The sequence below is a fragment of the Oryctolagus cuniculus genome, chromosome 15 (assembly GCF_964237555.1).
Source record: "Oryctolagus cuniculus chromosome 15, mOryCun1.1, whole genome shotgun sequence".
In the NCBI taxonomy this organism is placed as follows: domain Eukaryota; kingdom Metazoa; phylum Chordata; class Mammalia; order Lagomorpha; family Leporidae; genus Oryctolagus; species Oryctolagus cuniculus.
In genome coordinates this window covers 59,097,802-59,122,478 of record NC_091446.1, presented here as the reverse complement: position 1 = coordinate 59,122,478, position 24,677 = coordinate 59,097,802, and the positions used below count along the sequence as shown (strand labels likewise).

The 24,677-nt window shown below is 34.4% G+C and overlaps 2 protein-coding genes across 8 annotated transcripts in view; one reads left to right on the top strand and one right to left on the bottom strand.

Annotated features, from left to right (window-relative positions):
- The window catches only part of CTNNA3 (catenin alpha 3), a 1,675,875-nt gene that overhangs the window by 585,209 nt on the left and 1,065,989 nt on the right, over positions 1 to 24,677 (top strand). The gene's annotated exons all lie outside the window — the stretch shown is intronic.
- LRRTM3 (leucine rich repeat transmembrane neuronal 3) overlaps positions 1 to 24,677 on the bottom strand; it is a 179,162-nt gene that overhangs the window by 63,028 nt on the left and 91,457 nt on the right. Inside the window, exons 3-4 of one of the 3 annotated variants that reach the window (XM_051823249.2) lie at positions 24,632 to 24,677; positions 1 to 23,244 (exon numbers count right to left, since the gene is read on the bottom strand). The exon at positions 1 to 23,244 is cut by the window's left edge and continues 8,668 nt beyond it. The exons of 1 other annotated variant lie outside the window; for it this stretch is intronic. In XM_051823249.2, coding sequence (XP_051679209.1) covers positions 24,654 to 24,677 — 24 coding nt within the window. In that variant the 3' untranslated portion in view covers positions 1 to 23,244; positions 24,632 to 24,653. One more of the 3 variants, XM_070057736.1, reaches the window with a different exon arrangement.

The following is a 24,677-nucleotide window of genomic DNA, read 5'->3' as shown; positions in this document are numbered from 1 at the left end:
TCTAGATATTCAGATTAATCTGTAATGATTGTAGATAAATTAATATACATTAGAGCAATCAATAATTATCTTTTAAGTAGTGATTTCTGAGGCAGTGGAATAATCTCCATTTGCTTGTTTACATTTTGCAGGTACAATTTTGGGATAGGTTCTTTACCCTTACTTAACTTTTTACAATGCTACCAGGATTCTAGCATGGTTTGTAATTTTTCTGGCTCATTTACTAATTTTCATTTCTGATGTCTAGATGTTATTTATCTCATGATGCTGAGTCAGTTATATAATAATTATTTTAATATAAATATTATTCATCAAAATGCCTCCTAATGAGTAATATGCATCACCCCTTGGTAAATGGACCCTAATTTTGTAATTAATTATATACTTGAATTAATTGACCTCGAACATGTCACTTGAAGTTCTGAACATTTTCATGTCCTTGTAAAAGTTGCCTTTTCAAATATGAGGCTTTACCTGCTACAAAGAAAAATGTTCATTTCAGAAAAAAAAAAACTTGTTAAAAAGAATAACCTGTTTTAGCATTTAACAAGAAATATAATTTTATAAGATATAATGTTGAGAATTTCTAACAGCTGCTACACTCTTCTATACATCTGCTACACTTCATATAACCTGTAATTTTTCTCTAGTTACAATTTGCAAAGTTGTAATTTTAGTTATAATGTTAGGTGTTAGGTATAGTAATAGTATATCTTATGATTTGATAATAACTTCAGTGTAAAGCATTTGTTCATGTTTTATTGTAGAACAAATGACAGGTAAAATTTTGTAAAAATAAAAGAGCATATTTGCTGATACAACTTCTTAAATCCTTTCTGTCCAAAATTTTCCATTTTTCAGATTCAAGTTCTAGATATGTGTCAAAAATTAATACATTGTGAATCTTTTCAAAGACTATTTTTGATTCATGTTATATATTATTTGGGCTCATAACTTTTCCTTTCTACCATAATTGTGTGTATTATTACAGCATTACATAGTATATAAGGTCATATATTTGCTACATTTTGTTATCCATTAATCTGTTGATAAACAATGGGTACCAAAATACGGTTTGAAACAAGGATCTGTTCTAGTGTTCCATAGCACAGATGGGGCAACTATAGGTCACAATAACATATTATATACTGCATAAAAAATGGAAGAGAGGAGCAAGTAGGCTCCAGTCATAATCCTGTTTTTACCAATGACCTGACTAATACCTTTTGGGCATATTTAATCCTTTCAAGATTTTTCTCATCTGAGAAAGTTATAGGGAAATTTTGTAAGCATTTTAAGTTTTCCAGTATTTGTGTAAAAAATCTGATAACAGATACATACTAGTTGTTTATACATATGTCTATGTTTCTCGAATCATTGGACTTCCATTATTTTTTAATTCATTTGGATCTCTATGAGGTCAGAATGAATATTAACTTCATTATCATTAATAAGTTGTACCTTTCTGTGCTCACATAGCAGCCTGGTATATTCTAATTTCTGGGCAGTGTTTTCATCATTCTGTAACGCATATTTCACCCATTTTTAGCACTGATACCTCTCTCCCTAGGAAATTATATTGTTATGTTATAACTTGTTTTTGTGAACTAGATCATTAAGAGTAATTTTGAAGGACTGAAAGAAATGACTATAATGTTGTGCAGTTCTTTGTTAGCAAGGCTAATTACAGCAACAATAAAAATATATGCAATATATTTTAAATTTAGGAGAAATACAAGTATTTAAGCTAATCTCAGAAAGTTTTTATAAATTAATTAGTTTCTCCCACATCCTCACTTTTACATACTTTTGATAATTAATGTTATTAAGGCTAAATAAATATTCATGTTGTTTGCCACTAATTGCTGATTATGTCTACCTATCATAGTATATAGATATAAAATCTCTTATTTATGGCTTCCATTTTACATGGAATTTTTCATTTGTTTGTTTATTTCAGTCTTTATGAACAAGTATTCATCTACCCATTATTTAAGTATTGGTATTCCTTGTGTTCTCTTTTTGATTTTCTTTTTAACCTCCTCTGAATTTGCGTAACATAAACCACTTGCTAATCACAATTTACCCATGTTTCACATTGTCCTAAAGGGAACTCACTAATTGTAATCAACCATCCATGTAGTTGTTCAAATTAGAAAACTCATAGTTACGGCCGGAGCCGCGGCTCACTAGGCTAATCCTCCGCCTAGCGGCGCCAGCACACCGGGTTCTAGTCCCGGTCGGGGCGCCGGATTCTGTCCCGGTTGCCCCTCTTCCAGGCCAGCTCTCTGCTGTGGCCAGGGAGTGCAGTGGAGGATGGCCCAGGTGCTTGGGCCCTGCACCCCATGGGAGACCAGGAAAAGCACCTGGCTCCTGGCTCCTGCCATCGGATCAGCGCGGTGCACCAGCCGCAGCGCACCGGCCGCGGTGGCCATTGGAGGGTGAACCAATGGCAAAGGAAAACCTTTCTCTCTGTCTCTCTCTCTCACTGTCCACTCTGCCTGTCAAAAACAAAACAAAACAAAACAAAAAAAAAAACAAAAAAAAAAAACCAAACTGATAGTTACTCTTGGTTCTTTCCCTTCTAACACCACCCACACCTGTTTAGTCATAAAGTCCTTCCAATACTTCATTCTAAAAATGGATTGTCTCTTTGTACTTAGCTCCTCAGCCTCTGATACTGGCTTAGTACAGGTTTTTTATCATTCTGTCTTTCTAATTCATCTTCCTGCATACAGTGATGCCTCATTCAAATCTCTTCTGCACACTGATCTATCTGAAATTAAGATAGGATTACTGCTCTCTTGCCTAAGCATCTTACATAGCTTCCCCTTACCTGAAAAATAAAGAAAAAATATTTTAATAACTAAAAATTATTTCTTGTACTTGAAAGACATTTCTCTGAAGTAATGGATCACTGTCTTTTTATTTTTCATGTGTTTTTGGTTTATATTACCACATTTGGCACATTTTACACAATGACTATGGTTTTGCTGAGTAAATGAATTAATGAAAAAAGATGTCATAAAGCTAGACAATCATGTCTCTAAAGTGCCACATTTTTCATCCTTTTCCCTCTTCTTTTCTATTTTATGATTCTTTTTGATAACACAATTGCTATCCAAATTTGATACTGTATGCATTTATCCTATTTAATATTTGAATCCCTAGAAAGAATTATGTGTCAAGAGGATTGAAACATTTGTCTATATTCAGGGTTGTATTGCTAGAATCTAAAACAGGTAAGTGCTTCCTGAATTAATTAATTAATTAGTATAGCATCTATATTCTTCAACTAGTGTACTCTTTAAAAATTTTATTTTTATTTGTTTGAAAAGCAAAGAGAGTGGGAGACAGAGACAGAAATTTTCCATCTTTTCCCCATATGTCTGCAGTAACTGGGGTAGACCAAATTGAAGACAGGAACTGGGAACTCAATCTAGGTCTCTCACATGGGCTGCATCAAGCCTAGTACTTGTGCCATCACCTGCTGCCTGCCAATATGCATATTCGCAGGAAGTTGAAATTAGAATGGAGTTGAGACTTGAACCCAGGCACTCTGATATGGGATGTGGACATCTCAGGAGTGTATTAACCTCTGTGTCAAATGCTTACATTGTGTACTCTTAAAAATAAAACTCCAATATTAAGCAAATAAAATTATACAATAATATCTCTAATAAGGTTGAGAATATAGAAATAAGGTCATGACTAAAGAGGATGAAAACAAATGCAGTAGCTGTAATGTCAACATAATTGCTCTAACTCTGTAACAAAGTTTTCTTTGAGCATTCCTTTAATTAAAAAATGCAAACATTACTAGGTTCTAGTTTTAAGAAAAATGATGGGCAAAATTTTACTTATTTAGACTATATGCATAGGTCACATAAGTCATATAAGTTTCTTATGTTCATGAAACATAAGGGAAAAATTTTTACATATTCTCCTTCCTATGTGGGAGCTAAACAAGACTCAAAAAGAACACAGAATGTTGATTACTAGAGGCTGGGGAGGTCAGGTGGGATAGACGGAGTGGGGTTAAAAAGAAGTAGGGGAAATTGTATGTGGTTTTTAGGTTGTGACACATATACTAATATAAGATGCCAATAATAGGGGGATAGGAGTATAGATGTACAGCTCCATAATTTTTGTTTTGTAAATTTAAAACTATCCTGACATAAAAAAGCTTAAAAAGAAGAAAACAAAATAATATTAAAATATTTAGTGCTGTAGTTTACATAATGTTTATGTATATATAGGCTTTTTTTTCTCCAAAGAGTTATTTTATTTATTTGGAAGACAGAGTTACAGGGAGAAGTAGAGACAAAAAGAGGTCTTCGATCCACTGGTTCACTCCCCAAAAGGCCGCAATGGCTGGAGCTGAGCCAGAGCCAGGAGCTTCTTCTGGGCCTTCCACATGGGTACAGGGGCCCAAGGACTTGGGCCATCCTCTGCTGCTTTCCCAGGCACATTAACAGAGATCTGGATCAGAAATGGAGCAGCCAGGACTCAAATCGGTGCCCATTAAGGAAGGCCAGTGCTGCAGGTCGGGACCTTTTCTTAAAGTGGGTGAAGACTCACTGGTCATCACTCTTCTCCCAAGACAGTAATTAAATCCTGTCTTTTGCAACAAAATGTATGTAATTGGAAACCATTATACATAGTGAAATAAACCAGTTACAGAAAGACAATTACCATATGTTTTCTCTGATCTGTGGTAACTAATAGAGTACAAAAAATGTATTGTACTTGAGCAAAATTGACATTTTGAGATTCGATGATTGTTTATATCCCTTCTCTCTACTGTTGAGGAACAGTGTTGTTGTTTTATTTTCTTACTATTTGTTGAATTCTTTACTTAGTATAGTGTTAATCTTATGGGTATAAAATAAACTGAAAGTAGATCATTGTAAAAATTAAAAGAAAGGAAGGAGGGAGAGTGTAAGTGTGAGTGGGAGTGAGTGTAGGGAGGAACGTATCACTGTTCTCCTAAGTCTGTATATATGTAACACATGAAATTTGTTCACTTTAAGAAAATAAATAAAACATTAAAAATAATTTAAAAAAATCATTAATGAGGATAGATGCTGTTTTAACCTCTCTTTATAGGTCTTGTCTTCATATTAGTCAATCTTATCTGTATTAGCTCTAAAAATATCCATGACCCTATTTGCTTGTAACTATAACAACAGATGGCCTTTAGTTGTTTAGTTGAAACCTCCTCCTAGTTCAACTACAAATTTGTATTAAGAATGTGTAAGGCATTAGTGAACCTTTCCAAATACCTGTTAATATTTAGCTGATAGAATAATTGCCTGGATAGAAGTTATTAGCTAATAAAAAGATTGAGCTGAATGGTGGGGTAATGTTAGGAGAGATCAGTGACAGGGACAGCATATCTTCTGAACTCATTATGCTGAGTTCCTGCATTCACATGTACTCTTGGATTTGTCATATTAAAAATGGGAAACACTGAGTGAACAAAGTCAGGAGCCCTGGGTGACTCTGAGCTTTGAAGTTCTCTTTCTAAATTCTAAGTGTGTGGCAGAATGAGAAATTGGGTATTGCCTTATCCTTGCACTAAAATGTTGAAGATGACTCATTAATTTTGGTAGTGTTATACTCAACTGCTAAGTCCACTTTAGGATTTCTCCTCAGCCTAATGTACTTACCTGTGGTAGATTGCTTGAGAGGACCTCAGAAGTCTCTAATTTTTTATTGTCTTGTTTTCATTTTCCTTAGAAGATATAAATTGTTTTAGGGTTTGAATTTCCCAAAATTTGAATTTGGTAAAGACAGGGGGAGGATAAATTCTAAGAACATTTTTTAAAAGTAGAAAGAACTTTTTGTAGAAGTTATCTCTGACATGCTTCTAGAGCTGACAAATCGTCCCACATTGCACATGTGTTTGAAATAACTACACTGTATCTTCATCAAAATGTCTGCTCCGTTTCAATGGCTTCTTGCCTACCATTTCAATGGCTTCTTGCCTAGAGTCTTTATTTTCTGGGTACTCAGATGCCATCCACTCTCAAGTCCTAATTCCTAGAGTTTTTTTCTTCAGTAAAGAATGATTGGCAAAACTTATATTTTAGCAGGGCTGAGAAATTTTAAATGCTGGAAGTCATTCAAGCTGTGGATATTAAGTCTCTGTATATATTTTTCTAGGTTTTGAGACAAGCAAAAAAAAATTGTTAGCTTAAAGGCTAAATTTGATTTCTCTGATTATATTACTTTTACTTTCCATTTAAGTAACAAAACAAAAACTATGAAAAACAAATAGAAAATCAAAAAAATGAGTGAATAGCTTCCAGGGAAAAAAAGGGTGAGCTCCATTTAAAGTTGCCCAGATAAGGGCAGCATATGCCCATCTTAAGGGGAAAGTAAATTGTCTCAACGTCAGAGAAAAAGAAAAAATGATTCCTGGCTAATGCAGAATCCAACAATGTGACCTTGGATATTTCCCTCTGAGTTTTAGTTCATCTTTTTCATTTATGAAATACAGTTAAAACCAAGTGAGAGAACAGGTAGAGACTTTATAAATCACAGAGTGCTATCTAAATATAAAACGACCTGATCATCATTATGACAATAGTTTCGGAGCTTATCATTCAGCATGAAGCAAATATCATAAATGTGAATTTGAAACTTTTGAAATGAATAAGAAAATGTACTCTTTGTGTATCTTCTAATGGACATGTTACATTTCTTACGCAAACTCAGAGAAAAGTGCCTGTGAACAATTACATGGAAATGTCCTAAAAGAGAAAAAGACAAGTTGTAATCATTGACAGATATATCTGTATTTGATATTTTCTAAGTGACTCATCAAAATAATCCAGGAATACCAATTTCAGATGAATGTCAGTTGAATGTCAGATGTAAAACTTTCAGTAACTTCCACAAGGAGAATAAAAAAGATGTAGTTGACTCATCAGCTTTTGCTGTGCCTCACTGAGACTCACTCTCTCCTTTCTTCCTCCCATCTTTCTTTTCCTCTTTTCCTTTTGTTTTCTTCCCACATTCCTTACACTCTTCCTTTCTTCTTACTTTATTAAGCACTTGCTCTACTAAGAGAATTGATAGTGAAAAATCTGTTCTCTCATGGAGTTTACTGTTTGGCTGAGTCCTTTTAAATTACTAGCTATTTAGACACGAGGAAAAGATTTATCTTCATTTATTGGAACAATATACTCATAGAAAGCATGGGCCCTGTGGTAAAGAGTTTCCATGAGTGTGATTTTTAGTTACCAGCCTCTAAAATTTAAGAAGATGTCTGAGGAAAACTAACTTATTTGATTTTAGGGTTCTGAACTCTTTCAGTCAAAATATAAGGACAGTTTGTTTGCTTTTGCATAGGTTTCTCTTTATGTCAATAGACCCTTTGACAGGTAGGGACCTGACAGAGAAGATTTTAAATGAAAGTTAGTGATGGGCATTGATACTCTGTTTCTTCACCAGCTACTCAAAGTGGAAGAAACTGCTTATGGAGATATTGTTTTTTTTTTCTCAAGTTTTAAGCTATTTTCCCATAAACATGAATATCCAGAAGACTGGTGTTGGTTGAGATGCTATTTTTGACCAACTTAAGTAGGTGTGTGATGGCAACTTCCTGTTGAATGTCTTATTTGTTAGTTGGCTTTAGGATGACTTGGATATCATTGTTTTCTTTCTTATTTTGTGTATTGTAAATATTATTTTGTATTTTATTTTAAATAGTATATAATAAAATGTATTAGCTCTAATGATAGCTCTATGGACAGCATGAAATTTTCCAAAATATTGGTTCATTTATCTTCTTAAGATTCTTGAATTTGGATTGCCAGATGGTCATTGGTATTGGAATGGAAATTGAGAACATCTGCTAACAGGCAGATGTAACTTCTCTGGGTTTTCAAAATGCAGGTAAGAATAATACCTTGTTTTTCATTGTTGTTATGTATTATAAAGTACATTAGATATCATTTCAAATTTATATACATGTTAAAAATTATTATTCCAATGAGGATTAAAGACAAAAGTCAGAAACTTCTCAGTAACGGTACAGTTAAAAATACATAAAATACATTTTCACTCCTTTAAAAACTTGAGTGTATTGGCTGGTGCTGCGGCTCAATAGGCTAATCCTCCACCTAGCGGCGCCGGCACACTGGGTTCTAGTCCTGGTCGGGGCGCTGGATTCTGTCCTGGTTGCTCCTCTTCCAGGCCAGCTCTCTGCTGTGGCCCAGGAAGGCAGTGGAGGATGGCCCAAGTGCTTGGGCCCTGCACCCCATGGGAGACCAGGAGAAGCACCTGGCTCCTGCCTTCGGATCAGCGCAGTGCGCCGGCTGCAGCGCGCCAGCCGTGGCAGCCATTGGAGGGTGAACCAACGGCAAAAGGAAGACCTTTCTCTCTGTCTCTCTCACTATCCACTCTGCCTGTCAAAAACAAACTAACAAAACCAAAAAAAAAAAAAAAAAAAAACAAAAACAAACAAACAAACAAAAGAAACAAAAAAAACCACTTGAGTGTATTATTATTTAGGAATAATAGAATATCCACAAGTAAACCTGGTGGGTTGCCAAGATCTATGATTGTTGCTGAAGTTTGATGCTTTTTTTTCTCTCAAATTCTTGCCTTCAAGAAGTAAGAAGAGCCATGAAGGAAGCTTCTAATAGAGGATGAACTTATTTTATCCAAACAGCTTTTACAGTAGATAACAAATTTTCTGACTCACTCTCCATTTTCTATGCCCTGTTCACTTTAGAATACTTAGATTCTTTATTTGATGACCTTTGCAAGTTTATCATACCATCTTTTTCTTGACTTGCCTATGTGCTTTGCATTTCCATGTACGTTTTAGAATTTGCTTGTTAATTTCTATAAAACTTCTACTGGGAAATTTATTGGAATTGAATTGGAGATATGGTCTAATGGAGGGGGGGTAATGACATTCTAAAATATTGAGTATCATTGAAGATAGTATAGCTCTCCGTTTATTTCACTCTTCTTTATTTTCACTCAGAGAATTTTATTTTCAGTATAGACCTCAGATTTCCAAGTATACTTCTCCTCTATTATGAATTGTCCATCTGTGGACTTGACCAATCTAAATTGAAAATATCCTTTTTAAACTACATATGTACTGAAAATACATTACCATTTTTTTCTTGTAATTTTTCTTAAAAATACTATGTAACAACTACTTGCATATCATTTACATTGTAATTGGTATTATAAGAAATCTAGAGGTGATTTAAAATATACAGGAAGATGTATGTAGGTTATACGCAAATTCTAAACATTTTATATAAGGAATTTGAGCATCCACATATGTGTTAAGGGGTGAGAAGGTCCTAGAATCTATCTCCAACAGATACCAAGGGATGACTGTCTTTGTGGTTGGTGTAAGTAAGAAGAGTACTTATGTTTGCACATTGATGTGTATGTTGCAGTTTTACTAAGTTCACTGATTGTAGGCATAATTTCCATTCACTATCTTCTTATTTCCTTTGTCATCTGTGAAAACTTTAATATTCTTATGACTTGGTGAAGACTACCTTCTTGCGATAATTTCATAGTAAACACTTTCTTGATCTATATTTCTAATTATCACTTATACTTTAATATGTAGATAAACTATTTCATAGAAAAAAATCACTCACACAGAAAGCTTGTCCTTGGTTGCCATGGCAGTATATTAACATGGAAGTCTAACTCTGTTCACTACTGGCATGCTTCTGTGGTTCTTTTGAATTTCTCATCTTCTGTATGGAAATGTTGTTTCCTGTTCTTTCCACAGTTGTCTTCTCTTGTTCTCTATGCTGAAATTTGATGTTTTTTTTTTTTTTTCACTCCTTTGGCTTCAAGTATAAGCTATCTCAGAAATAAGTCCAAAAATCTTAGCCTTGATATTTCTTCAGAAATGTACATGCTGAGGAAATACCTATTGATATCTTAACTGAACAATAAAAACTGAACTTGTTTGCTTTAAATGCCATGAATAAAAATCCTCAGGTTATTTGAATTCTCTGACTACCATAGCAGGCTCTCAGGCTCTGAGTCTGAATCTTCCCTTTGATTCATCTCTTCCAATTTCTGACCCTTCACTCTTGTTTACTGTACCTACCGTGTTCACTTTGCAGTCCCTACCTTTCTCCTGGACTGCTATTGTCTTTATTCAGCAAAGTTTAACTCTTTAAATTATTCATTACATTCATTTTAAGATACCAGAAATACTAAGAGGAAAACCTTTAATATCTCAACTGTTTTCATGTTGTTTGCATCCTTCTTGTTCTTTTCAGAATATCTTAAATTTAAAATTAATTAATTTTTATTTATTAGATAGCAAGAGAGAGAGAGCATGAGAGAATGAGAGAGAGAAAGAGACAGAGACAGAGAGAGAGAGAGAAAATCTCCCATATTCTGGTTTACTCCCCAGGTTTCCACAGCTGGGCTGGGCCAGACAGAAGCCAGGAGCTGGAGATTTAATCCTGTGTTGTGACAGGGACTCAGGACTCAAGTACTTGAGCTGTTGCCTGCTGCCTCCCAGGAAGCAGAGCCAGGACTGACACCCAGGTACTCCAATATGGGATGGGGACATCCTAACAGTGTGTAAACTGCTGTGTTGAACACCTGCCCCTATCTTACACTTTAATTGCAAACAGTACAGATAAAATTTTATTTTATCTTTACATTTTTTCCATAGCACTACAAAATTATAATGTTATCTTGTTTATTTATTTTTTTTACTTATTTATTTAGAAGGCAAAGAAGCAGAGAAAGTGAGGGAACTCTCATCTGCTGGTTTGCTTCCTAAATGCCCATGAATGCCAGGACTGGACTGTACCAAGGCCAGGATCTGAACTCAATCCAGGACTTCCATATGGATGCTAGGAGCTCAATTACTTGAATTTCACCTCTGACTCCCTGGTGTTGGGAACTGGATCTGGGAATCAGGTTCCAATATTCCATATGGAACACAGGCATCTTAAATTGCTTGGCTAAGCATTCATACCATGATTATAATTTTAGTAATAATATAAGAGCTGATCTAATTTTTGACTTTTTATATCCTTTGTTAGATATCTAGGTTGGCTATAATATTTTTTCTATCAGAAATAATACTTTAGGGATTATTTATAAATGGTGTTTTAAATTTGAGTTTTTGGGGCAGTCATTTTACACAGTGGCTAAGACACTACTTGGGAAGCCCTCATCCCATATCAGAGCGCCTGGTTCATGATTCGGCTTCTGCTTCTGATCCAGCTTTCTGCTACTGTACACCCTGGGAGGAAGCAGTAACTGCTTAAGTGCTTAATCTCTCTTGTCTGTATTCCAATTATGCTTTATTTAAGTCCATTTTAGTGCTTATCCCATTTTCCCATAAGATATTTTTATATCCAAATCAGAATTTTCCATTACATTTTAATTAAAGTCATTGAATTAAGGGATGATTGTCTTTAAGCCATCCTTGATTCTCCATAGTGCCTGATATAAGAGGTCTTCGAAAAGTTTGTGGAAAATGCATATTATGAAAAACTATACACCAATTTCCAAATGTTTTTGAAACAAAATAAGCACGTTTTAAAATTATATTTCTTTGATGTATATAAATATATAATACATTATATATATATAGTGTGTGTATATATATATATATATATATATACATGGAGAGAGAAAAAGAGAAAGAGAGAAAGAGAGAATGAGAGAGAGAGATATTTATCTTCCATTTCCTGGTTCATTCCATATTGCACTGGTTCAATTTTTAACTCTGTTCTGGATTCCAGCTTCCTGCTAATGTGCATCCTAGGAGACAGGGAATGGCTCAAGTACTAGAGTCCTTATTTAAAAAAATAGATTTATTTGTTCATTTGAAAGGCAGATATACAGAGAGAGGAGAGGAGAGAGAGGGACATCTTCCATCTGGTGGTTCATTCCCCGAATGGCCACAACAGCTAGGGCTGGGTCAGGCTGAAGCCAGGAGCCAGGAGCCAGGAGCCAGGAGCCAGGAGCCAGAAGCCAGGAGCCAGGAGCCAGGAGCTTCTTCCGGGTCTCCCATGCAGGTATAGGGCCCAAGGACTGGAACCACCTTCCACTGCTTTCCCAGGCGAATTAGCAAGGAACTGGATTGGAAGTGGTACAGCTGGGTTTGAAACTGGTACCCATATGCGATACTGGTGCTGCAGGAGGAGGCCCAACCTATACCACAGCACCAGCCCCAAGTAGTTGAGTCCTCGTCACCCACGTGGAGGACCTGAATTTGAGTTCCTGGCCTTCAGCTTTAGGCTGGTCCAGCCCCAGTTGTTCTAGTCATTTGGAAAATGAAGCAATAAATGGGAGCTCTGTATGTCTTTCACTCGTTTCTTGTCTCTGCCTTTCAATAAAAAGCAATAAAGATTGGATTAGACTGAGGTGGCTCAGCCATTTAATTTTATTAAACTACTATTATATGAAATACTATAAATCATTTCATTCACTCCATTTGATAACAAGTTTTTATTGTCAGGTGATTTGGGACTGAGTTGCAAGAGATGACCTTGACAGAGTCTAAAGTACTGTGTTTCTTGACACAGTGAGGTAAAGCAGTAGTATTGGTATTAACATAATTATGTTGTTAAATGCATCAAAGGTGAGGTATTTAAAGTAAATTAAACAAGTGACATTCTTATTTTACAGACCACAGTTAATCTCATGCTTGGCTGTTTTTATGATAGAGTTCCAGCAATGGAGAAATTAGGCATGAATGGAAGAGTAGCAGATTCCTTCATGAATAGATGCTGAGAATTTGAATTTAGAGTGAGTAGGGAACATCAAAGGTCAAATAGGACAAATGGGAGATGGCAGCTATGGAGACAAAGGATTAGCTGATTATTTTAGGAATACTAAAATTGAGAGAACGACATTACAGAAGGTGAAGCTAGGGAAAAGTTCTGACTTTGAGTCCCAGCTCCATCAATGACTCACTGTGTGACCTGTGACAAATTACTCAACCACTATGTGCTCTACATTTCTTATTTATAGAAGAAAGATAACCAAATATGGCATAAAGTTCTTGTAAGATCAAATTAGAAAAGAGTCAAGGATATTCTTTAAATGAAATGTAATCCATATCTATAACACTACTAATATTATGTTGAAAAACTACCATTCTACGATTTGAAATTAATTAATTCATTTACTCAGAGAATAGCACAGACACTGTATTTATTATGGATCAGTAGTGAATGAGTCAGATCTAAGACTTGTTTTTAGTATAATTATGATCTAGTAAGGGTCTCTAGTGCACAAATGCTGGAAATAGGAACTCTCTTTACCAGTTTCCATTTAATGCACTACCAGGTTAGCTAGTTTTCCATTCCCTCTGCAAAGCCAATTGACTGACAATCCATTATACACTGAATGTCTAGCTAATAGCAATGTTTAATATTTATACATAGCACTTAACAAACTGCACAGACTGTTGTAAGTAGCTTGCATAAATTAACTCCTTTAATCTTCATGAGGGACTTCAGCATAGATACTATTATCATTCCCATTCTGCATGTGATGAAATTGAGGCACAGAGATGTTAAGTGATGTGAATATGGTTAAAACAGTAAGTAGGTGGTATATCTGGATTCATATCCAGGGAGTCTAGCTCTAGAGCCTAAGGTCCTAATTACTATGTAACAACATTTGCAGATACCTCTTTTCCCTCCTTACTGGTTGAGTTGAAAACTTATTCAAGTGTCATTTATATTGGATCTTAAACAGGTCTAATAGTTGTACTAGTTTTTGTCATATGATTTAATTAAATATCATGTAATAAAAGAGAAATGTAAAATACAAATGCGATTTTTTATATTTATACCTCAAATTAAATACATTGGTAACATTTAAAGGGAATTTCCTAAAAAAAGAGTGAAAAACTGACAAGAGTTGAGGTACATTGTAAAACATGGATGCTTACTTCAGTTGATCTCAAGCACATTTGCGGTCTTATTTATCCCTAAAAATAAAAATGGAAAATGCGAAAAACACATGTCCATAGAGCAAACCATTATTTTTTAAAAAAAGCCTTAATAAACAGTTGTAAAATAAATGATTATTTATATATTTTAAGTTAAAACACATATCCCTAATCCATATACAAACAAATACACATAGATAATTTTTGTGATATCAGATTTAGCCAACTTTTTGATTACCTTAATAGCTATCCTGTTAGGAAGAAATAATTCCAAATACTGCCATATTAAAACTATGGTTGGTGTCTCGGGTACAGCCGTATAAATCACTGCTACTATTGTAAGGAGAATCACAGTGTATCCCTTAGAGAACAAACCACTACTCCCAGAGCAGTCTACAGAAGAGGGATCATGATCCTTCCTCTCTGTGTGGTTAACAAGTGATAAACTGTGGGTCTCATGTACTGTGAGGAGGATTAATCATGGCTCACAGATCATCTTTCTTTTGTTCCATCTGAACAACTCAGTTCTTTGAACACAGCGTGATGTGGTAGGAAAGAACCTTGGAGAATAATTAAAAAAAAAATAGTGACAATAACAACAACAACAAATCTGTCTATGTTCTTAGCAACTAACCTAACCTCATTAAGCTTCGTTTCTTTATTTGAAGTTGGCAATTTAAGTAATGTTGTTAGATCTAACAATGTCAGTCTTCAATGAATGGTAGTTAAATGGACCTGAAAACACTTCGGAAATTGTAAAATGTTAAGTTACATGCTTTCATATCACATAGTTCTTTCAATTATTGTAACATTTATTACATTGTATAATGATTAGTTATAAATCTATGAGCTCTATGAGATTTCAGATCTTGGCTCATTAATTCTTTTAGAGACATTTGTACCTATCTAGGTCCCTTTTCTAAATAGAAGGTACTCAGTAGATATATTTCATGTAAATTGACTAGAAATAACCTGTATTTAACCAGGTATCTTGGGGATAAAATATATAGTAAATAAAATAGTCTATATACTTATGTTTTTGGATGTTATAGAGGCATTTTTTTCTTTTCCTCATTTTCTTATTTTCCGTTGAAAATCTCTAAGAAGGCAGAGGTAAGGAAAAATATACTATTGCCAAGCAAACCAGCAAACTTACACAACCTTAGTGATACAAATATGAAGTTTATATTCCAAATATTGAAATATCTGCCTAGATAATCAAGTCCACGGAGAGGTAACACTTGCTACCTCACACCTCAGCAGTATGTGCCTTTAAGACACATCTGACATTCTTTGATGAAGGATATTTTGGTTTCCACCTGGGGTATAGAAAAATAGAGAATATCCCTGTAGATAGCCTACCTGACACTCTAGAATGGTAGAGGGGGAAATCACAGAGGGGCATTCTGCTAGCCATTGCATTCTGTTCTGTACAATTTGGTCTCCAACCCCCAACTGTCATAGGAGAAGGGGGAAGAAGTAGGTGGCATACCGCAATAGATGAATTCATGGAGATACCTTAATAAAAAAAGCAAAAATAAAAAAAAAAAAAACTGAGGGAGATCTTTGTAACACCGAGGAGCCAAAGGATTTGGAAAAAGGTATTTTGAGTCAGTAATCTAAAATAGTGGTTGCCAAGTATCCCAGAGAATTTCCAGTCATTCTGTTTTGCTCCCCCTCCCTTTCATACTACTTGGTTGATTGTGATCACAAAGGGACCAATAGACAGAATTATGCATAAACCTGCCATTGAGGGCAGACATTATGGTGCAGCAGGTTAAGCTGCTGTTTGGGATGTCTTTATCCCATATCATGTGCCAGTTAAAGTCCCAGCTACTCCAGTTCTGAACCAGCTTCCTGCTAATGCATCCTAGGAGGCATCAGGTGATGGCTCAAGGACTTGGACCCTTGCTATCCATGAGGAAGACTGATTAAGTTCTGGGCTCCTGGCTTTGCACTGGCCCAATGCTGGATGTTGCAGAAGGACCTTTGGGGGATGAACCAGAAGGTGGAAGAATGGAAGCTCTCTCTCTCTCTCTCTCTCTCTCTTTCTCTCTTTCTCTCTTTCTCTCTCTCGCTCTCCCGCTCTTGCTCTGCCTTTCAAATAGATGAAAATGAACACTTTTTAAAAAGCTTCTGTTCTCTCTTTCACATGTGGAGAGGAACACACATAAAGGAAAAAAAAAAACTAAAGAAAGCATGCATTATAAGAAATGTATAGCCTTAAAAAGAAATTCAGTTAAATGAACATTTTAATAATACTGATTATTCCAATCCATGAACATGGAGATTTTTCCATTATTTGTCTCTTCTTCTTTTTCTCCTTTAATGTTTTGTAATTCTCATCATAGAGATCTTTGATGTCCTTAGTTAAATTTATTCCAAGGTACTTAATTTATTTTTTACAGCTTTTGTGAATGGGATTGATCTTAGATGTTCTTTCTCAGCCATGGCGTTGTCTGTGTATATAAAGGCTGTTGACTTTTATGTGTTGATTTTATACCCTGCCACTTTACCAAACTTTTTTATAAGTTCCAAAAATAGCCTCTTAGTGGAGTATTTTGGATCCCCTATTTATAGGATCATATCATCTACAATTAGGGATAGTTTGACTTCCTGCTTCCTAATTTGTATATGTTTGATTTCTTTTTTTGCTTGCCTAATGGACCTGGCTAAAACATCCGGGACTATACTGAATAGCAGTTGTGAGAATGGGCATCCTTGTCTGGTTCCAGATCTTAGTGGGAATGATTCCAACTTTCCCCCATTCAATAGGATGCTGATTGTGGTTTTTTCATAAATTGCCTTGATTGTGTTGAGGAGTGTTCCTTCTACACATGATTTGCTTAAAGTTTTCATTATGAAAGGATGATGTATCTTATCAAATGCTTTCTCTGCATCTATTGAGATAATCATATGGTTTTTGGAAGAATCAGTATCATTAAAATGTCCCTACTACTGAAAGCAATTTACAGATTCAGTGAGATACCAATCAAAACACCAAGGATATTCTTCTCAGATATAGAAAAAAATGATGCTGAAATTCATTTGGAACACAGGAGACCCTGAATACCTAAAGTAATTTTATACCACAAAAACAAAGCTGGAGGCTTCACAATACCAGACCTTTAGACATACTACAGACATACTACAAACCAGCCTGGCTGGCACATTAACAGATGGATAGACCAATAGAACAGAAGGGAAACCTCAGAAATCAATCTACACAACTACAATCAACTTATCTTTGACAAAGGAGCTAAAATCAATCCCTAGAGCAAGGACAGTCTCTTTAACAAATGGTGCTGGGAAAACTGTATCTCTGCATATAGACATATGAAGCAAGACCCCTACTTTACACCTTACACAAAATCTACTCAAAATGCATCAAAGACCTAAATATATGACATAATACCATCAAATTATTAGAAAACATTGGGGAAACTTTGCAAGTAATTGGCATAGGGAAAGACTTCTTGGAAAAGACCCCAGAGGCTCACAGGCATTCAAAGCCAAAATTGATAAATGGGATCACATCAGACTGAGAAGCTTCTGTACTACATAAGAAACACTCAGCAAAGTGAAGAGGCAATTGACAGAATAGGATAAATTATTAGAAAATATGCAACTGATAAAGAACTGATAACCAGAATACATAAAGAGAACAAGAAATTCAACAACAAAACAAACAGCCTAGTTATGAAATGGGCAAGGGACTTAAACAGACATTTTTCAAAAGAGGAAATTCAAATGGCCAATAGAAACTTGAAAAAATGCTTCGGATCACTAGTCATCAGGAAAACGCAAATCAAAACCACAATGAGATTTTATCTCACCCCTGTTAGAATGGCTCTTATATAGAAATCAACAAACAAATGCTGGTGAAGTTGTGGGGAAAAAAGTACCCTAATCCACTGTTTGTGGGAATATAAACTTGTACAACCACTATGGCAAACAGTATGGAGATACTTCATAAATCTGAATATAGACCTACCATATGACCTAGCCATCCCACTCCTGGGAATTTACCCAAAGGAAATGAAATCAGCATCTGAAAAGTTATCTGTACCCCCATGTCTATTGCATATCAGTTCAGAATAGCTAAGATATGGGATCAACCTAAATGTCCGTCAACTTAAGACTGGATAAAGAAATGATGATATATGTACTCAATGGAATACCACACAGCAGTTTAAAAAAAAAAAAGAAAGAAAGAAATCATATAATTTGCAACAAAATGGATGCAACTGGAAAACATTATACTTAGTGAGATAAGCCAGTCCTAAAAGGACAAATACCATATATTCTCCCTGATCTGTGGTAACTAATAGAGTTCCTAAGGGGTAATCTATAGAAGTGAAATTTACACTTTGAGATGCAATGACTTTGAACAGCCCTTGTCTTGACTGTTGAGAAATATTTTTATACTATTTGTTGAACTCTTTACTTAGTATAGAGTTAATATTATGCATATAAAGTTAATTAAAAATAGATATCAATAAAAATAAGACAGAATAGGAGAGGGAAGAGGAAGAAGGGTGGGAATGTCAGTGGGAGGGCGAGCAGGGTGGGAAGAATCACTGTGTTCCCCAAGTTGTACTTATGAAATGAATGAAGTTTGTATACCTTAAAGTTTTCTGGAGAAAAAAAAACAAATGAAGTTTTATTTAAAAAATATAATAATTTCTCAACAAATCACAAAAAAAAACAAAGTTCAGAGAAGAAAAAAGTTCAGAGAAGAAAGTATACAACAATAAAAGATGAAAATAGAGCCAGTAGAGTTCAGGGTGAAATGAAAATGGAAATGAAAAACTGCAAAAGTAAAATACACATCAGAAGGAATACAAATAGAATAGACTTGACTGAAAACAAAATCAGAGGCATATTAAATCTGAACAAAAAGTGACATAATGAAATGTACTTAACAATGTAAATGTTTTGTAATGATGAAAGATATGGAAAACAGCAAAAAAAGATTAAATTTGTACATAACTGATGTTTCTGAGAAAATAACAGAAAAATGAATCAATCATAATAAAAAGGAAGATCAAAATCTTCAAATTGAAGTTCATAGATCTTCTAGGAAAATGTCACATAGAAGAAGGAATACCAAAAGAATTTTTGTTAATGTTCTTTGAACTTCAAGAAAAAATAAAAACTCAATATATGAATGTTAAGGAAAAATAGACAGTACATATAAAGGGGAATAAAAATTGATTTCCAATTTTAGCATAATATCAGAGGCTAGAGAAACACTTATTAAAAGTTTATCTATTTATTTTTTATTGATTAAAAAGAGACAAATCTTCCTTTCTGCAGGTTCACTCTGCAAATGTCTGCAGAAGCCAAGGCTGGTCCAGCCCAAAGCAGAAGCTGTTTTTTGGAATCTACTTTAAGTCTCCCCTGTGTCAGGAACTCAACTTCTTGAGCTAACACTGCTGCCTCCCAGGATTAGCATTAGCAGGAAGCTGGAATCAAAAAGCAGAGCTGGGAGTCAAACCCAGGCACTCTTATACGGGATGTGGGTGATCCATGTGGCGTCTTAACTGCTGTGCCAAATAATTGTCCCCAGAGAAGCAAATCCTACACAGTTGTGAAGAAGGAAAGGAAGTGCGACTTGCATTTTATTTTCAGTCAAATATAATACCAACAGAGACATTTTGAAGCAAAGACATAGACAATGCAAAATTTAGGAACTCCTTAAACACACAAACACACATATACACATGATGAATCATCAGTAATTCATGAATGGAGAATTCTGATTGTAATATATATTATTGTTATGATAACAATAATAACTTTAGAAATTATACTAGCAGTCACAGATATAATATAAAGGCTATAAACAGATTATGTAAGGATATTACTGGCAATGGTTGGGGATGAGAAAAGGCAATAGTGGAAGAATCAGTTGGCTAATATCTGTACATCAAAAGGATGGGGTTGAAATATGTAATTAATATGAATCCAACCTCCTTATATTTTTCCCTCAATTTTGAAGTGCCCAAAGGAAAACATACTTGTCTTTTTAGATTACTTACCTAAATATAAGTAGTTTCTAGTATATTATTTTTAATATATTATTTTCCTTAGTCAAATTAAAGAAGAAGGTAATATAACATTTAAATATTAAAATATATATAATTTGATTTGCTTTATCCTAAAATTAAGACTTAGGTATATCTATGTCTGATTCAGCATCCTATCATTTTAGAAATTTAGTAATATCTGGAATTATGTTTACTTGTTTTGGGCAGTGGTGTATCTTTTGATAAATAGAGTATAGAATATCTAAGGTGAAACATTCTCTGAATTTTTCTGTGTTATTTGTTTTTATAAAGTATATATACCATCTTAATAAAATATTAAATCATTATTTTAGAAGTTATAGCATTACCACCATCTTTATTTAGAATTTTTCCATTAGTTATTATAATAAATCTTTGGAAAATATGTGTTATAAATCATGGAGTTGAAGTATAAACTAAAAATATTTATAGGAACAGTAAATTTTTCTGATATTCTAATCTAAAAGCCAATTTTCTCATAAGAATATATTTCAAAAAACATATATTACAAATAGATACCATCCGGAATTCCTACATAAAGATATTTCTTAATTTACATATCCCATAGCCCCCAGGTTATACAATTAGGAAGCAGGCAGTAGTTTACTAAACCTATAAATAGACGCTAAGGTTTTTTTCATCAAAATAGTATGACACAAATTACAATTTTTGAGTAAACCTATTCCCACCCCAGCATCAAGAGATATATGTAAGCCTAGTGTTTTTATAAATTTTAAAAAATTACTAGTTCACCTCTGAAGCACTGAATCATGCTTGGAATGGAATGTTAGGAAAAGAAATACCTATTCTTGTGAAATGAGTAGTATATAATGGTTGTCAGTTTCTACTTTGCACCAAGTTACAAACTAATCATCTTTACTTAAGAAGGAAAATAGTATTTTTACACTCCTTTTTTTTTTTTTTTTCCTTACTCATCTGTTTTTAGAGACAGAACTGCTGGAGTGTTATAAAGCTGCGTCCCTGGGGAAGCCTAGTTTAGCAGGGTCTTACCCCAGTGATCAGGGATGCCTTCCCACATCCAAAATAACACCCTGGTTAGGCGAGAGATCATTCTACACCCATGTGAAAGTGAACCTGTAGTCTCTCTGTATTTACAAGTAATGGCATTAGAATCCCTGCAAATCAGCATTACACATTGGAAAAAATTATTTCAGGATGTATTACAACCTGTAGCTTTCAACCTCTTAAACGGAAAAACTTGGTGGCTTTTTTAAAAATTGTTATCTGCAGCTATCACACTGATCCATTTTACTGTTTATGAGCATAGAATCTTTCTCAAAATTATTCCTTGAAGTTAACCATTTGGTATTAATACTTTTGTATTAAGAAAAGAAAATAGTGTTTACTTATGATCTTTAACTAGTGTAACTGTGCCTGTAGGAATGTGTATGCGGTACCATGTTCTCCTGCTGGGGTTCAGTTTGAAGCATTTTAATGTGATTTTTTTGCAGAGCAGCTAAATTGACTTTTAAATGGTATTGTGTGTCAGAGGATGGTGCAGCTTTAAATTTTATTCTTTGCTTGTCAGAAATAACAATGGCTGTTTAAAAGCATTATATATATAATTTACATTTAGCATATTTTAATAAAGAGAACTGTACCTTATGAAAGAGTTTTAAAAACGATTCCCTGAAATAGCCGTAGTAAATGTTATAGATATACAACTTTAATTTTGAGTGGATGAGAAATTTTTAAGCTAAGGTAGATAACAATGCAGTATAAAGACACTAGCTGCAGGTGACGGATTTGAATTGGAGCCAGATTTTTATACCTATTAATGTTATGACTTTGACCTTGACCTTTTAACCTAGCCTCTCTGAACTTTAATTTCCTTATCTAGGAAATGAAGGATTATGACCTTTTGATCTCATTTTGGATTGTTGTAAAACGATAATACATAATGATAGTGTCACTTAAAGAATACTGCTTGGCAACCATTACAATACATAAGAACCTGTAAGACCTCTTACTGGAATAAAATAAAAAAAGTTAATTATTTCATCATGAAAGAATAAGACTGAAAATAACATATCTTTGCTGCTTATTAAGAATTCATGTATGTTCCTAGGGCTGTAACATTTTGCTAACCTGTAGAATATAATAAACTCATTATAATTTTTTAGAATCACTTTGAATAAAGTTTAACAAACAGTTGAAAACCTCAGACAACCAAAAACATCTTGGTCATTTTACAGAAGGATATATCTGGAGCCAGTGTGAAGGTGTAAATAACTTGCAGACTTCGTGATTACATTTGTGTATGTGCGAGAGCCATCACTATAAGCAGATGCACAATGCGAAGGGTTCTTCTTGGATGCTGGATATAAATTGTTACAATTTCTGTCCTCCTAGGGTTCCTGGAGACAAGTTTGACACATGTTGTGCTGAATGCCCTTCTAGCAAATAGATTTTATATTTTCTAAGATGACAAACAGAGATAATGTTTCTTGAAATAAGGTTGTGGAGAAGATAAAAACTGTGGAATACTGAAGATTTTCATTATTCTAAAATGAAGATAGTAAATAAATAGTTACTTTCCTTCCCGTTGGGTACTGTAACAATTTATACTATGTCAAAGACTTTTTAAAAGGAAAATGAACCTAAAGGGAAGAGAAGCGATTTTAGAGAAGACTGTGACCCATAGGTGGGCACACAGCAGATCTGTCTATGAGGTGGTGGCATTTGTTATTCCGAGATTCAGTTCCCTACTTGTATAATAAGTGGTTTAGACTAGATAATCCCTTTCAGCTCTTTCTGAAATTCTATGACCTTGAGAAACTTAAAACTTTGTAACATCAGAAGTTCATTACTCACTGGAAGGTCTTCCCCACGAGTCAGTCAGCAGAGTGCACCAGACAGACATTAAGGATGTGGATTGGTAAAGCGAGCGAGCTGTGTTTAATTTTATTTACTGGCCTAATGATTTTTGGTGAATTACCAACTTATTTCTCCATATGGAATGTAGGAAATAATACTATATAGTAGAATACTTGAAATTATGGAGGAGATATGCTTGTCAAAAGCGTGTGTGGATACTCCTGGGCATCCATTGGTGGTTCCAGTTGCAAGTGATGAAGAGTACAGACTCTGGAGACAGATGGCCTGATACTAAATCCCCGTTCTTCCATGGGCTACCTGCAGGTCCTTGGGGAAGTTACTTCTTTATGTTCTACTACAGCTTCCTCTTCCTTATGAGTGGATAATGATGGTACCTGTCTCCTAGGGTTGTCACAAAGATTAAATTAGTTGATATATGTAAACTGCTTAGTATAGTACCTGGCACATATAAGCACTTTACATTTTTGCTATTGTAATCAACAGCATCATTGCTCAAAGCCTGGGTATCATATCACATTTAGATTGAAGGGAGAAGTTGCTTGTGTTACACAGCACAGTGGGGTAGGACTATAGCTCACAATAATCTATTCTGTATTTTCTGAGAATGGAAGAGACGAGCTCCAAGTCTCAATTCTTAAAGTAATGACAGAGAGGGAAATGTTAATGACTCTGGTTTGGTTAGTATGTATTGTCTACATGTATTGACATGTAGACATGTCTTGCTACACTCCATAAACATGTATAATTATTACTAATAAAAATAAAATAATTATTACTTGTAATTGTAATAATTATTACTATATATATTTAAATGTTATATGTTATAATGATATTTTGTATTATATATTATAATTATTACTAATAAAAATTAAAATTGATTTTAAAAGTGAATAATTATATAAAAGTAGAAATGCATTTTAATTCTACTAAAAATTTTAGGAAAACATACTGCTTTATAACTAACATTTATACATCATGGAATGAAATGAAGAGTTTTCATAATTATTGATGTTCAAACTCAGTGTAGAGCTGTAAAGTTCTTCCCAGCACTCTGAATGTAGTTTTTAGCTTAATTCCTATTATTTTATAAGTAAAAGTACATAATATCTTATTTGTCACTTCCAGAATATTATTAAATGCTGAATAGGGTAGCTCTTCAGTGTATGGAGTAAGAGAACCACAGGAAAGATAAAGCAGAAAAGCATTTAACAACCAAAACATGAACCTAATCTCATATACTCTTTGTTACTCTAATCTTATTCTATATTGAAAGTATAACTCTTTTGACATAATTTTAGTTACATTGAAATCTAGATTGACCTCTTTGATGATAAGTCTTAATGTCAATTTAAAATGTGATTTTTATAGAAACTCCCTATCATAGTTGACCAGGATCCATGGCAAATGTTTTCCAAAATGTTAATTTAGTGATAAGTTCAGAAGCAATAAATAGTATTATCCATAAATGAGAATAATTTAATAAACCTTTTAAAATAGCAAATGTGGTGATCTCTGAGCATAGAGTGGACATTACTCTTTCTGTTGAGGATTTCTCAGTCTATGGGAACACGGTTGACTGGCTGAGTCAATAGCTCTTCCAGACTCGTCCTTGCATACTTATAGGACAGCACTAAAAAATCCCTGCCGAGACAGTAGCAGAAATATGCTGGCGGTGATAGTGGTGGTCGGGGAGGGTGTTAAGCGTACTTCTGTTTTCCTATTAAAGGGGGAATGTTGTGACTGGTGCTCCCCTTTCTCCTCGTCTTACCTTGAGCCCAGATCTGTTGTCTTCAGGGCAGCAGCCATACTGGGGA